Here is a 16,555-nt window from a genome sequence, read left to right on the forward strand (position 1 = left end):
CTGAAAAAAAAACTATTAAAAGCCTCATCTTTCCTTTCAGCACTGCTGAGCATCTTTAATTCTCATGAAAACCCCTGGAAGCTTTAGATATTTATCAGGTGAAACACTGCTTCAGTAAAAGCAGGGTTAAAGCTCACAAAGTTTTTAGGATTCCACCCCTGAGTACTTAAAAATCAGGTTAATCGCATTTGGCAAATACAGCTTATAAACCCTTGGGGGGTTTAGATTTATGTAAACACAAAATTAATGCATGCACATGGATTTGCACAGACAAGGCCTAAGAAAGGATCCAATCCTTGTATTTCACATGACACAATACTCCATTATTCATTTGCTATTCAGAGACACAGGTTTCAAACTTAGAGTACAATAATAAGTATTGAATCACATTACTATATTAGCAACAGTGAAGTGCTGTGAGGACAAGGCTTTATTTCACCTTTTCAGGTGAAAAACATGTCTGCTGACCAAGCTGCAAACATATCGCTTTGACAATGTAAATGAAGTTATTAGCAAGGCCAGGGTACATATCCTAGAGCAGAACTTTCCAAAGTGTGCATGACTTTGAATAAAACTAGGAGATTATAAAGCAAGAGCTGTATCTGCTAGTGTGTTATTTGGCTATGACATGACCTTCCAAGCCTCAAAACTAGCTTCCAAAATAGCCTCTGAATAAGGAAGCAGGATTGTTAAGTCCTTCAACTGATCTGAACTCTGAAAATTTATCCAATTACGTAAAATTTAATTTAGATTTATCCCATTATATCCATTACAATGCAACATCTGATGCCACTACCTGGCAGATAGGTTAGGTGTCCACGAGGAGGGAGGCTACAATGCTTCTCCTAGGCAAATTACCATTGTTCTCCCAGAGAGGAAGGGCAAAGCAAGCAGCTTATAATTTACTCTCTGAAGGTGAGAGAGCAGTTTTATTTGTCTTAATTCACCTTGTCCTTGGCCACTTGGTTTCAGATGCAGAGCAAGTGCAGCAGTCACCTGTTACTGAAGTCATGCATAAAAACCATCAGCAGATACCCAACAGTGTGCTTTATCAGATGCCATGTAGATATATTTTCCTAAAAAGGACTGAGCGGCTGGGCTGAAACAGTTTACTTTCCTGATAACATCAATAACAACATGACCGATGAGCCTGAAACACTGCTCAACTGACCCAGCTGCAATGCATCATGTGGCACAGCAGGAGAGGCGCATCCTACTTAGAGGTGGAGTACAGCATCACTAAATAGCCTAGGGTTGTTCTTAGCAATACAATTTTTGGAACATACTGCCAGACCTTGGCCTTAGTCATCTATCCAGTTTCGCCTCTAACCAGATCTTGACTCCATCATTCAACCCGAATTGTGTCTAGGTTGTTCCTTTTACCAAGGTGTCAAAGAGAAAAAGCTATTCTTCCAGGCAACTTGATACTATCAGACAGAAACCATTACCAGCTCTAAAGTGAAGTGTGCCCATGCTTCCTACTGACGGAGTAGTAAGACAATGAGAATGTGGACCTGAAGTGCTACCCCTTCTGGAGATGACAAAAGTCATGTTCAGGATCCTGTGTCTCTATGCTTATCTTCTGTAGGACTTTTCAACACCAGAGCTTGAAATACTCAACAAAAGTTAAGGAAATGGACACATAAAACCTCATAATTATGGACACTGTCAATATTTTCACTTTGCAATGAAAAAGTAAATCCATTTATATGACCAGCCAAGCTGCTGTAATGCACTGTCTTTGGCATACAAGCTGAACTCCAACTCTCTGGAGCAGCCCCAGAAAACGAGTCCAAGAGGGATACTTTGATCAGTACAGAGAGTGTGGTGCATCCCACCTCCTCCGGAGACACCGCTTCTTGCCACCACCATTTCCTCTGGCAGAAAGGAGGTGTTTGGCCCTGGCTATGTCCAGCTCTCTGTCAAATTGAGACACCAGTCTCATGCAGAGTTATCCTTCCGCTTTTGCTTGGCTATGCTCAAGAAAGCTGTTAAGCCCCAGACACCTTCCTTGCACTTGCAGTTTGTTACTTGGTCATGTTTATACAGGGGCCACAAAACTTTGTAAGGAGTCTTGCTTCCTTTTATGTTTTAAACTCTGGTGTGATTCAGGGCTAAATGGAATTACCATGAAAAAAAGGTAAAAACATTCTTTTTTTTTTTTTTTGCTACTTTTTGGTTTTTCCTCATAAGGGTACAATTACTAAGTTCCAACAATAATTGCAATTCCATTGCAAAATACTGACTTCATCTGCCTGAGGTAGAAGAACACTATAAAGAAAATTACAGATGCATAAAGGTAAAGATCTGGATGTCCATATTTGGGAATGCAGCCCCAAATCAGAGAGGCAGGCCTTTCACTGGCTTGCAGAAATGGTATGAATCCAGAAACACTTGTGGAAGATCCCAAGTAGAAATAATAAATGAGTCATGGAATTCTATAATACTAGAGAGTATGTGGGTTTGCTCTGTCTCTGGCTATTATTGCTATTTGTACTTAACACCCGGGTCATTTACTGCAATAAAGGATGCCAGAGCACTTCATGAAAATTTATCACTGATTAATCATGTAGGACAATTATGGTGGTCAAACCCATAACCCAGTAGCAGCTTGTAAAAAGCATTCAATTGTAAATTGGGCCCGACACTGGTACAAGTATGTGTGTGCTTAAATGTTTCTGTAATTGGCAGCATTTTTAGTTCCAGCAGTAAGAACATAGCCCTGTTTAGAACACAGCAGCTCATCTTTGCTAGGTCACATGTAGACATTTTGACTGCAGTACTCATTCCTATAGCTTCTCTTAAACAAAGACAGCCTTCCTAAACCTTGCAACGTGAAATATTGTAGGGACAGAAAGGAAGATGCAACTTAATGTTTTGGGTAACTCAGTAAATAACAGGCTAAATCAATCAGGAATTACATAAATTCTGAAACTCATCAGTTAAACCTCAAATAACTGAGAAAGAAATAAATATTTCAATTACATTTTCACTAACGAAATCCAGTTACTTTGTTAAATTACCAGTACCTGTTTATTAACACTTGTAGAGGATTTATTAAACAAGTTTTGACTGCTCAGTTACTCAAAGAGTAAGACCTAACCAAAGCAAGCAGAATAACAGCACAGAGTAAAAAAAAAAGTCTCCTACTATTCCAGTGCATCTCTGCTTTTCAAACCAACTTCCACCACAAAGCCACTTCCCTGTCAGTATACAGAAGCCTTACAAAACTGAAATAAGTTAGCTGACATTCCAAAAAAGTTGAATACACAGATATCTTCACTAGGAAATAAATGATGGATTGCTCTGGACTGTAGCAACATATATTCCTAAGAAAGAAAGTGAAATATTTCTCCCTTCCTCTAACTGGAAAGCAGAACTTGAGGAAGAGAATAAAGCAATTTTAACAGTGTTAGAAATCAATGCTCTCTGATCCATGCTGATCAGGTAAACTGTAAAATATGCACCATCATAAACTTGTCTTTGAAAGTATGTCTGGTAGTTAAAGCTTAAAATAATTTAAGACAGACAGTCCCAGCTTCTTGTGGGGATGGAAACACACTTTAAACTTCCTCAAGATTTTATTTTAAACAGGATGTGAAGAATAAAGCTTCTCATTTGGGTCAGCCTCACCTCTAGACAACATTGAGTCCATCTCTCCACTTGGCACAGCAAGTTTAAAAAGATTTCTAAAAAGAAGTAGGTGCACCTGTAGTTCTCCTGGTTTAAAATTGGCAAGCATTCTCCCTAGCACAACTCTGTATACAAGTTTATAAGGTGTGTAAGGAACAATACTGCTACGATAAAAGCAGACTGCCAACAGAGCAATGAACAGAGAGACACAACACTTTAATCCTTAGCTCAGTAATTCTGCTAGCAGTCAAATGTGTTTTCCTCCACTAAGGAACTCACCAATACAGATGCATAAGCATTGACCTGAAAGGCCTTAAGATTTAACAGTGGGCTCATGCTACCACTTTCTCACATCTAATAAAACATATCTCCTCTAAAAATATAAAGCAAAACTAACTCATCACCACCAAAAGTACTAGGATTACCTGTTTGTCCAATTGCCAGGCAGAGCAAGAAGGAACAAAAAGGGCATTTTACACTCTCCTATTGTTTTCCCCAAAGTTCTTTTTGGTTCATTTTGTCTTCTTACAGCCTGATTACAGCACACAATGTCTTAAGTATTACCATGCACTTTTTCTAACACTTTGTGGACCACTTTACAGGTGGGAAGAGATCCCACCTGATGCCCTGATGGCTGAATGATGTTTCAACATATTCAAACAACTCAAGTACAAATAATGTACTTGATGTGTTAACGTACATGTGATGGGAACTGATGAAAAAACAGCTGCCCCACAGGAAGAGCTATTTAGTTCTATAGGTTCAAAATTGGTGACCCAGCATCAAGTTAGTAAGAAGGGTTATACATACCTCTAAGGCAGACTTCTGTACCGTAATTTGGCTGTAGACTCGGGACCCTTCTGGACAAACAGTCCTCAGTTCCTCTTTATTGAGGGAGAAAAGCTGAGCACCCGTCAGCACGCCAAGGCTGTTGACAGTCCTGTGGTCACACCAAGGGAACAAACAAGAAAAAAAGCAAAAGTACACTAATCAAGGCAGAGTAGTAGATTGTCTTCATCCCACATCATCAGGTAGGGATATTAAATCAAGACAAGACTTTATGCAACAGGATTCTTGAAGTCAATTCAGTATCTGGTATAAAATGTACCTTTTGGTGGAGGCTAGTAGATACCTTTTTTTCCTAAATATATTCTGTATCTCTATAGACCTACAACCACATTGATATATATTGATATTATATAATTATATGCATATACAGAAATATATATATATGCACACAATGGAAAAAGAAATACTGTTTTCCAAGGGTGCAGCTGAGATGTCTTCAGAAGGATGCTTCATTTTAAAATGTGGGCAGGCCACATCCTAATTATTGATAAGAAAATAATTTAAGAAGTTTTCTTATGATTTCCCTCAAACTTACACAGGGTTGAATCCCTTGGACTGCAACCATGCTTTTACATCCTCAGGTGAAGAGTCATATGTGATGTTAACTACTGGAATGTTGGGTCGTGGCACATGGAACTTCCTCTGGGCAGCACTCCGGCCAATGGTGAGCCGGTGAACAAGTTCATCCTGCACTTCTTCCATCTGTGATTTCCTGCCTAGAGAGAGAAATATGCCCATAGGAGTTATTCTCAAGGTTGCTTCATCAAAGACAGGTCATTTCTTGTACTTACACATTAAAACCTTTTTCTTTAAAGATTCATTCACTAGATCTCACTAAATTATCATTCTCCTTTTTCCATGGAGATTTCAATATTCCCTCTCTCTTTGCAAAACAAAACAAAAGCAAAAAAAGCCCTAAACCTCAAAATTCAACTGAGACCCTGGAAAAAGGAGATGAACTTGATGTCACAGAGGCACAGGTCAGCAGCACCCAAGCTGTGGAAGAAAATGGGCACAGAGGGTTACTCAATTGCCATAGTCCGCGATTCTTCAAATAGAATTATTGTGTTATAAAAATGGAAACAAAAAAGATAAGAAAGAATATGAGACGGCTTACACCGTGGCTAAGCAGCACTTTCCACAAACGTTATAATTTTTAGTGCATTTTTAGTGCAAATCAATGTAGAAAAGAAATATTTCCTGCCAGTGACACGTATCACCTTACGTCTAATAAGCTATTATAGCTATCAAATTTTTGAAGGGGTTTTAAGAAATCTGAATGCATTCCAAGCCTGAAGTGACTGGTCAGCTGAAACAGCGTCACTCTTCATGTTAAAGACGACAAAAAAAGGAAAAAAGAGAGGAAAAAAAAATTGTTGCTCTCACCAGAGACATGGGAATTGGGCAAAAGCATTGTGGGTGTTTTTCTTTATTAAACAAAACTGCACAAACTCGCTATCTCACAGAACCTATTTGTCTGAAGTACTTAGTTCAGTTGCTTGTCATTACCAGGCAACAAACTGAGACGCTTTCATGCATTTCAACAAAATCAATTATAACAACAGTAAAATTTTTTAACATGCATATAAAAGCTTCTATGGATAATTTCACAAAAATAGGTAGAATCCAAAAGGGTGTAAATATCTTCTGGGCACAGAGAAGATACTGATTTAGCACAGTTAAACTCTCCATACAGTAGCTCTGGAATAGCTATAAAAATCCTTTCACAAACTACTTTAAATTATTTCAAAAATTCTCAGGATTTTCTTAGCAAGATATTTGTAGCCATCTTTATTCAATCCTTTCACTTTAATACACACACAGTGACTACAGCACCTGCTCTGATGCACTCAGATTTCAGAAGCTATTCCCTTTCTCCCATTACACAGATGGCAACAGAGGAAAATGACCATAACATCGACATGAAAAAACTCTAAGATAGCAAAAGTGTTTCTCTCTCTCCTTTTCAATTCTCTTAAAACCTCTGCAAGGACCAACATCTCTAGCCAGTTAGACAAATAAAACCAAGATTTAGATAGGCTTTTAGGATATTTTTTTAATTGCAATAAAAAAAAAACAACAAAACCAAAAACCCAAAACAAAACAAAACAAAAATGGTTTAGCCATTTTCTTCTTTCTTTTACAAAATAGCCCCAGGTTTAAAGCAGAAAAATTATGTCTAGTAAAATATTTGAGGCATTCAGGCCCTATTGTGTTGGGTTACTTCCCCCCAGAGTGTGAAACAAGAGGGCAAAATGACATGTGCTCAGTGATATGTGAAGGTCTGAGATGGGATATGAAGTAAAACCTTTAGGCAATGTTATCAAAGCACAAACCAGTTTCTTTTCCAAAACAGGAAGAGAACAAGAAAATTGCTATCTTCCTTCTATTTACACAGATTTTGAAAGACTTATATTTTATTTAGACTAAGACTGTATCAAAAGAGAAATATTTAGCTGTTAGATAACAGATTTTTACTGTTGTTAGATGCATTATCATAAATAAACAAGATATCCTCAGTTCAAAGGTACTACACTGTGTGTTCTCTGCAGGGTTCAGGTAGGTACTCGGTGTACGGGCAGGCCTGGACATTACCATTTCAGATGCAGCTATTTTTTGAGGACTGTGAGGTACCTAAAGCCCATTAACTGTGTTTGAGCAACAGCTCCCAGCGGGGTAGAGGAGCTCTCATGCATGGCCCAGAGCCTCAGCGAAGGCTGAGAGGGCAAGAGATGTCTTGTAACCACTTAGGCTACAGCAACCCTTCACGCCTCACACCCTGTACCTGAAGCCAGGATGGTCTTCACATTTTGGGTTGCTAATGGATAGAGAAGGCCATCACAGATACAAGGGAACACCTGCTACAGCATGCAAAGTCCATCTTACACGGAAATAAAATGATCGTGTGTGTGTGTGTTTTTGAGAGAGAGATATAGAAACACCCTCATTTTCTACCTCTTTAATAAATAAAACCAGAAACCCAAAAGTTAAGTAACAAACTGCCAAAAACCGGACAAAGCCAGAAGCCGGCCATACTGTTTCCTTGGGAAGCAGGAGTGAAGCCTGTTCCTCCTGCCAGGCTGCTTTCCATTTACAATTTCCAGCCAGCCAGTCTGTTAGGTGAAAGGATTAAAAAAGGTCCCAGAGCTTCCCAAGTTCAGAACTTAGGTGAGAACTAGTCTACCACCAGGCAATGTCAAAGCAGGTTCCACCGATGGAGTGTGGTTATCCAAGCAGGCATGCTTCCCATTCACTTGGGACAGGGGTGAAAAGAACCCCTTCTGCAGAAAGGATTTTGCATGGTGCCGGTTTTTAGCTCAGGTGGGTATAGAATTTTCCGATAAGGCAGGAGGCAGACAATGGGAAAAGCTGTCAACTCTTGAACTTCAAGAAGCTTATTTAACAGCTAGTAGTTTAAAAGCTATAGGAAATGCCTGCCTATGAGTTCCAGTTATTTTTAAGCCGAGCAATCACATTGCTTGAAGTGCATTTAGTACAGAAATTACTGACTAAATAGTTCCCCTAACTTAACTTGCTTTTCATAGAGTAGGAGCCTCAGCATCACTTAGGCTTTATACTCACGAGGCAGCCTCAATCAGAACTTTTCATGACTGCCACACACTGCTGTATGCAGGCTGTCATGCTTTTCCACCTAAAGGTATGTAGCTACAACAAGGACATGAAAGTTTGCTCAGTGGCCTGCCAGTCACTGTTGCTTTGACCAGGCTAAGGGGACCTGATTATGAGATGAGTCTCCAACACTATTACAACATAGTTCCTACACATCAGCCAGACTTGTAAGTCTTCTTGCAAGCCTTGGATACATGTTTCAGAATGGTGCAAATGCCCTAGAAATATGGATGACCATGGACAGAAGTGTAAAACCAGCCTAAGTGATTTTAAATGCAATTTAAACTGTAATATGGCAGTGAGTTCAGGTGGAACATATACATTAGCCAGAATACTAGCATGGGCATTTACAGTGTGGAAAACCACTGACTGAAGATCCCAGTCATTCATAAAAGGATAGGATTTAGAATTAGGACAAGTGCAGAAGTGTTTTGCCCATATCTACCATTGTGATTAGTGAGAGTCAGAACACACATACATAGGAAATGTGTATTTTAAACATAGGGTTAAATATTTCAAAAACATTCATCTGAAACACAAGGTTTTAAGGAATTTAAGGATTAAACAAAACACACAGGAACGGAAGAAACATTTTTCTCCTTGCTTCCTAGACAAACTTACGATCCACAGGAACTTGCTTCTGCCTCTGGGTGTCTCGTGCAACACTACCACCACTGTCGCTAGAGGTGCTGCTTTGGCGGCTGATAGTTGCTGGTGCTTTGGGCATGGGAACTGGTATAGGTGCTGGTGCGCTGGGAGGAAGGGGGACAGCCACAGGGACAGGAGCAGGTGTTGGAGGTGGTGAAGGAGTAGCAGGAGCTGGGTCAGGTTGTTTTGCTATATAGTCCGTCCTTTGTTTCTGAAAATATGCAGAGAGACTCGGTTCAACAACAGAACTTGGACAAGACATCAGACAAACTCAGGTTTCTGCAAAAACTGCTGGGATGCTTTGCACCAACTGACTTCATCTATTACACAAAGACATCTTACTTGCCATATATAGTTCCACAATTTGCCAGAAGTTGATCTGGCATCAATGTTTGGCATCAATTTCCTTCCCCTTGGGCACCAAACTTACAGCAATGGCATCATGTGAAATATGTCTCTTTCATGAGTTATATAAATGATATTGTTTCTAAATCCCAAGCTTCTATGCCTTGGCATATTTTAACAACTTCCAAAATTTTTGGATTCTTGGACTTTATTAGTGTAAAACTGTATATTTTAGAGATGTTAGGTAAAAGAAAAATAGTGAAAAAATAACATATCCAGCCACACCTAAGCCTGACTAATGGTTTAATTTACAAACATCACTGGGTTGGGCTAACACATTCTTTCTTGAATTGCAGGCAGCATTTAGAAGATTCCTGCTCCTCCCACCCATTCAGTTGTGCCTTTTCAGCTACTTATGTGACCACTACATGCCACCTCAATGCAATAATCTGATTTAAAAAAAACAACCCACAAACTCCACAGCTCTTGGAATAGGGCTGTTTCCCCCCCACACACTTTACACAGTATTCTAACATTATTAATCTAAAAATAGTGCACATTAGCTTGCTGCTATTAGCTAGGCAGCAGGTGCCTCAAGAATAATTTTTGGGGAATAACTTATTGTCTCTTTCTTTCCTTTCAGAATAGGACCAGTTTCAGGAAGACGTATTTTTTTCCAAAGCTACTCCAATGATAGACAAGCCCAGAAGCTCATAAGATACCTATGCTATTCTTTCAAACAGTCCGAGCTCTACATCTCCTTGTTTTAACAGTGCTCCCTCTCCACAGTTTTGGATTAACACAGCTTGAAAGTTTAATATTAAAGTTTGTTTGCTCAATAGGAATGCCTCATTTCTTAGTTATGAGAAGTCCGCTTACTTTGGTATATGAAAATAGATGAGTACATTCCCCAGATTCATTGCTCCTTCCTGAAATACCTTTCCCCATTTCCTTGGAGGCAAGAGGGTTTATGGCAGATTAAGTCAAGAAATATTTGTAGGAGCCGTATGTTAAACGCTGAACAGCAAATCACTGCCCTGACAACAAACTTTCATTAAATGTCAGCAACTGCCCTGGTATAGGATTCCCTAGCTCAATCAGTCTAATTGATGGACAAGACATTTTGTAGTGACTGTAAACTGGAACTGTTACAGCTAAGCTATACTGAGTTATACCAGCAGAAAGCTTATCCCATCAATTTCTAATGCCAGTCACCTTAAGACTAGGAAAAAAGCTTTTGTTTCCCTTAAATAATTTTTCACGTAAACTGAAGCAAACATATAGTCTTACAATACATTCTCCATTAAACCTTTGGATCTTTTTTTCCTTAGCATTTAGTTATTCAAAGGCATTCATCTCAAATTTTGTATCCACTTTGTACAGTGCATTGTGGGGAGATTTGTAAAAAAATCCAAAACATATGATTGACTTTTCTGTACTCTAGAATATCAATGTTACAACAATAAATACTTTTTACATTGGCAAGGAAAAGCGAAATGCATAACATAAAAAACAACAAGCAGAATAATGCATATATAAGAAATCTGTCCTTTGGTGGTATACAGTAAATATACTGTAATAGATGATACATAGTTGTACTACTGTATATCCAAAATGTTGTTAATGAATTCTAAAATTTCACAGATATTATAATGTTCTAGTGATATTCAGATTTTTTTTTCATCTCTTTCACAGATTCCAATTGTTAGACTGCTATCCCCACAACACACCTTCATCTGTGCCCTGACTTTAAGCACCATGCAAGAAAATAGCAGAGACTTTTTTTTTATGGTAGAGAGGATTCATTACAAACCAAGGCATCAAGTACACATCACCACAATCATCATCCAGAAAAAGTGATAGCAAAACATTACATGTAGCTCTCTCAATGGATGCTACTGATACAGTTTCAAAAACACGTTGTACTGCAATCACAGCCTCATCAAAACGACTTGCTGGAGGGAAAATATAAATTAATCCGGAAGGAACGCTCAGATTCTAAATTTATAGATGATACACTGAAATACACTTCACATTTTCTTGAACAATGCCCAAAAGCCAATCACACATTCGAATCACATTCCATTTCTTTTTTTAACACTTCTTTTTTTAACTCCAGATCTTTTGAGGACATCCACACATTCATCCCATCATTTCTATTTGTTGCTACAAACAAAACAAGCATGCATTATAGAATTTGGTAACTACATAGTCTTAAGAAAGTAATTTTTGAGGTTCAATATCAGAAGACTAATTTTGTTACCTCTGAAAGCTCTCCCAGCAATTGCTGTGAGGAAAATGGAGTAAATCACATCAAATAGTATTGTTAGATAGGTAAAAAGTAAATCACACATGACTCATGAAATTTCAAGCACATTTGCAATTTAAAACAAAGGAACATCAGGGCTAATGACTACCTCTTCCTACTAAGCAACTCACATAATAAGTTATTCTAATTTTCTTCTTTTGAATAATGAACACAGTGTTGGCTACAAAGCATACATATGTGACACCATATAAGCTCTTTTCAAAAACAGAAACTTGAAAAGACATTTCATAAAAAATAAAACCCAGACAAAAAACTGACAATGGATTGAAGAGTGCAAGGTGAATGTAGAGAACACGTGCAGCCGTAGAACAAGAAGGATTAAGTCACAGCAGGTATTAAAGAAAGGAACTTACTCATTTTAGCTTTAAGAAATATTGTCTGGCTTAGAAAATGAGGTAAAGGTTGCTGTTGACATTAATACTCATTAATTTGCTGACAGCCATAAGAAAAACAAACTCTGGATTTTGTTTTTCTTTCTTCCTCCGATTTTTTTCTTTTAAGAAAAAACTTGCAGTCCTCAACTCATGTAAATTGGAACAAATCCTTTAAATTATTTAGAACAGCGATGATACACACTCATTAAAAATCTGGGTATATCAGAAAAGCTTGCTGGGACTTTCTTATTTTTTGCCAGAAGATCTTTGGGTTTAAAGGAAAAAATAAAGTCCCAAAGCTCTTTCTCAACATACTACAGGCTGCGTCTTGTCAAAGCTTCAGTATGATTTGATCCATTTTCAATGTAAGCAAAATAAAGTTTGAGTAAAAGTGCTAACAGTATTAACCCTAATTCTTGAGCATTGTAAAAAAACTGGGAACAACGTATTTTCAAATACATTTTGGCTTCAAAAGAAGGGAAGATGGGTATTCAAACTATGGTAAATACAAACTTTGCGTTGAAAGAGGCACTGGATACAACCATAACTAGCATTACTGCTGGGAAATGTTCTCATTAAGTTAACACAGACACAGAGTTTCCTGTTCAGCTCTCTTCCCAAACTTTTTAAAGCCACAACCCTGTTTGCACAGTGCCAGGAGTGCACTGAGAGGGCTGCAGAGCATTCAACCTCTGTTTTGTCAACAGCACTGTGCTTTGCATGTTTGCCGGAGACTCATTTCGAGATGGTAGAGAGAACCAGCTACTTGTCTTTACCCAAAAAGGGACAATTAGGCACACAAGACTGAAAGAGCAAATTTCAAGCAAGGCCTTTTGCCAAAGTTTTCTTTGGTGGGCTCAGCTATTATGCAGAATCAAACAATTGCCTATTAAAATTCTATTACAAGTCACCTAATGAGCTCTTTGTGCAGTATAAAGAATGTATTTTTTAACTGGATCTGCACAGAAAGTAGTAAGAAGTACACTACGATAGAAGAAATTTAGACAGAATTTACTTAATCAAATTCATATTATGTAGGATTAGTTCCCAGTTCTTTAAATAAATAAATAAATAATTATGGGCAAACTGGGAACTTTTACTTTCTATCATTAATCAAATCCTTTCTACAACTCTTCAGTATACTTTTGTATAATAAGTTGCATCCCGTAATTTGGGATTGGATCAATGTTGAATTGGACAGGAAACTTTTTTTTTTTAAAGCCATCAAAAAGTCTTGGCAACTTTAAAGACCATCTGATATGAAATGACATAAAAGAGATACTGGCTCTTGGTCAAAAATTATGACAACTCTTTGGCCACTGTAAAATGGACACCTGGCAACTGCATCTCTTCATTATTAAGCACTTCATGATCTGCAGGAAAGTTACCAGTTGCCAAAAGATGAGTATGCCACTGTCGTGGTTTAAGCTAAGAAGGAGAAAAATAACTGTTACAGCTGAACGCAGAACAGACACTATGACACTAACTTGGAGCACAAATGGTGCTCTTGAGGGGAAACAACTTACCAGAGACATTTTAAGTGAGCAACTAAACAAAAGACTTGAAAGAAAGGTTTTAATGGTAGTCTGCCATCTAAGAAACATAAAGGACACTTGTGAAAATAAACAGGGTTATGCAAACAGATCCCAAGTGAACCATGTACCTATCACAGGCAAAGAGACAAATGAGCATACTCAGAAGTGTTAAAATGACAATAATCACCATGAAGTTAAGAACAACTTTACTGACATGTCTTGGTAAAGACTCTGCTTATCCTGTGTAATTCATTATATTCTTAAATAACTTCACAGTATTTCAGGCTTACACTTGAGTATGATAAAGCTATAGGAAGCAACCTGCCGGAGGGCAGAGAAATGAAATTATCTTAAATGTTGTTCTCTGACCCTAATTGTCATAATTCTGTGGAGAATGCTTTATGAAAATTATTATTTTATTATTTCCCATGTCATGTCATTATTTCAAACAGAAACTTCGAAACCTGCAGTACATTACAAAGAGCACTGTAAGAACGTCTGCTCAAAATTGTACTCAGTCTGCTTAGAATTTCTTGGCAAAAACACACAAAACAACATTTCCCCCAAAGGAAAAAAAAGTCAGATCTTCAAATTGGGAGTTGAAAGGCACTCCGTGAAATGAAGCATGCATCTAGACAGGCAAAAAAACATAACTGATTTATAATGAGCCCATGGGTTATAGGCAAACAATTAGGCACAGGAGAAACTCAGAAAGGTCTGATTCAAGCCCACCAAGCTCAAGACAGGTCTACCACATTATTGTGCCAGAAATAGCATAGGATCTGTTTTTCAAGAAATTTTTCATATCCATGGCAAAACTGGAAATACTGAAAGAACTGCAGCTTTCACGATAGCTGTGCACAGAGAATCTGGCACAGCAGCAACTTCGACTGGGATATTCAGATTATTTTGCAGCAGAGCCAGTGGATAGTAACAGTATGGCATTTCTCCTTTTCCAGCCATCAGCTGGAGTGTGTAGGCACAAGAAATGAATATTAAATTAAATTTAACTTCGTTTCAACAAAAGTTTGGTTTGTATTATTTGGACTGAAAAAGTCTGATTCAGAGGCAGGCCTGGAATTTCTGCCTAATCCAAACTTGTTTGCCTAACCTTTCAAAATCACTAGAAATAAAAGGGAAGAAATAGGTCTTAGAAAATACAACTTATTTGATGAACCTCCAGCTCATTTAAATGGTGTCTAAAAATACACTTCACAACTTTGGCCTATGTATACTTACTCAGGTGGACAACTGCACTGACATAAGACTTATTTATTTTTTATATGCTTTATACTCTAATTCTGTTCAACATATAAAAGAAACAACAATAACAAAAAAATCATAATTCCACACCACAGCATGAAAGAAAGAAAACCAAAATTAGGTCAGAAGAATGTGCTGCTAATGCCCAGGCACACTAATTGAAAGATACCTGCTTTGTGAATTCAAAAGCAAAGATGCCTACTTTAATGACTCCAAAATTACAATAATTAAATAAATTGAAGACTAAGATAGAGACACACACAAGTCAGAAACTGAAAAGATAGTTTTCACTCTCCTAGGAGAAACAAAGATGACCCTACCTTAAATAATTCAAACTCCTTCTTTGGCATCAACAGCTATCAATCCACAAAGGACATTTGCAATTAAAATAAATGCATACACAGCCATTAGGATTGAAATTATCACCTCTAAGCAAATAAGCAGAAAAACACCCCAAAACTTAAAGGAAAACATTTTGCTGTAGCTCTATCAACTTTTTTTTCATGTTAGACTCTATGCTATACAGAAATCAGTGTCAGCCTGTACAAAAAATACAAATCTTTTGACATATAAGTGGAACATGCATATATTTTAGCCTTGCTGTGAATCTCTTCCTCCTTCACACACACACACACACACACACACACACACACACACACACACACACACTCACAGTACGAAAGAAAGTTTTGCTCCCAAGGAGCAGACAGTACCTGAATGGTGCGGGTATATGCAGGCTCTGACCATCCTAGGCCACCTTCTTGATTTCTGAGAGGGTCCAAAATGTTGTTTGGCACAAAGCCTGTGCTGCCACTTTTATTCTGAACCTTCCACCACTGCTTTCTGTCATCCAGAATCTGAAATAATTTGGTAAATCAATTACATAGTTTTTCTGACTTTTCTCCTGCCATCATTTAAAAATGAAACCATAACTTTGCCAGGTTCTGTGATTGCCAACACAGATTTCCCTAAGAAACTTCTGTATGGATATGGAAGAGAAGTGTGTAATGAAACCCTGTGAACTCAGGCATGTGCTAGACAAGACAGGGGAATGAAAATCTGCTTGTGCAGAGAGGGTAGCACCTCTGCAACATATATGCTGTTGACAAAAGGAGTAACTACTAATAACCCAAGGAGAAAGTGCACCATTGTAGAAAGCACAAATTTGGAGAGAGCACACTTCTGAGTAAATAGGGAGCTGGAGCAGGATGGTTAGGAGAAGTCTGAAATGTGACTACCTGCTGTGTAATCTCTCAAGCAACATTTCCTCTCTTTGTTGCTCTCTACCTTCCAAATGTTTCTAGCTGTCAGGGTACCAACTCTTCCAGGAAAGGACAGTATTTCACTGTCCTACTGTCCTGTGAGTATATAGATAGTGTTTGCATAGCCAGCTATTTAAATACTATGAAATGAGGCTTTTAAAAGCAATACCAAAGAAGATGGAAGAAATACACAAACATATTTCTACAGCATCAAAATCCACAAGTCAGTGCAAATTTTCTGTTTATCTTGTCTATGATGCAAAACAAATGAATTGAACTTTCCATATTAAAGGAAATAAATCAAACGCATGGAAGGAATCATTAGGAACAGCCATATTGTCCACAGGAAAGGTACCCTCAGCTTTGACTAGTGCCTGAAATTTGTGTTTTCTCACTAAGTGGGTTGGGGTAGAGATGGGGAGAGGAAATTACCTCCACAATCTCTTCTTTCATGACAGAAAGCTCACTGTTGTTTCGTGCCATAAATTCGTACTTGCATTTGGCATATTTCTTGGTCTGTGCTTTACTATGTGCTTCATAGTTTCTGCAAAGCAAAATCAGACTTGCTCACTAAGTTATTCAAGCAACTAAAAACACAGACAAAATGCCCTCTTCCAACAGCCTGCAAAACATTTAAATACACACCCCCCACCCCCCTAACATGATGCTGCTGTAAAACTACCTATC

The 16,555-nt window shown here is 38.1% G+C and overlaps 1 protein-coding gene across 8 annotated transcripts in view; it reads right to left on the reverse strand.

Annotated features, from left to right (window-relative positions):
- Positions 1–16,555, reverse strand: part of EPS8 (EGFR pathway substrate 8, signaling adaptor) — a 136,309-nt gene that overhangs the window by 1,640 nt on the left and 118,114 nt on the right. For 7 of the 8 annotated variants that reach the window (XM_062616728.1, XM_062616731.1, XM_062616735.1 and 4 more), the window contains 5 exons: positions 16,301–16,412; positions 15,320–15,463; positions 8,734–8,971; positions 5,018–5,198; positions 4,444–4,573 (listed from right to left, as the gene is read on the reverse strand). In XM_062616728.1, coding sequence (XP_062472712.1) covers positions 4,444–4,573; positions 5,018–5,198; positions 8,734–8,971; positions 15,320–15,463; positions 16,301–16,412 — 805 coding nt within the window. Of the gene's footprint in view, positions 1–4,443; positions 4,574–5,017; positions 5,199–8,733; positions 8,972–15,126; positions 15,224–15,257; positions 15,464–16,300; positions 16,413–16,555 lie in introns of those variants that run through there. The other variant, XM_062616736.1, reaches the window with a different exon arrangement.

The sequence above is a fragment of the Pezoporus occidentalis genome, unplaced genomic scaffold, assembly GCF_034315485.1.
Source record: "Pezoporus occidentalis ecotype Australia unplaced genomic scaffold, CSIRO_AGI_Poc_V1 ctg19, whole genome shotgun sequence".
Classification (NCBI taxonomy): Eukaryota; Metazoa; Chordata; class Aves; order Psittaciformes; family Psittacidae; genus Pezoporus; species Pezoporus occidentalis.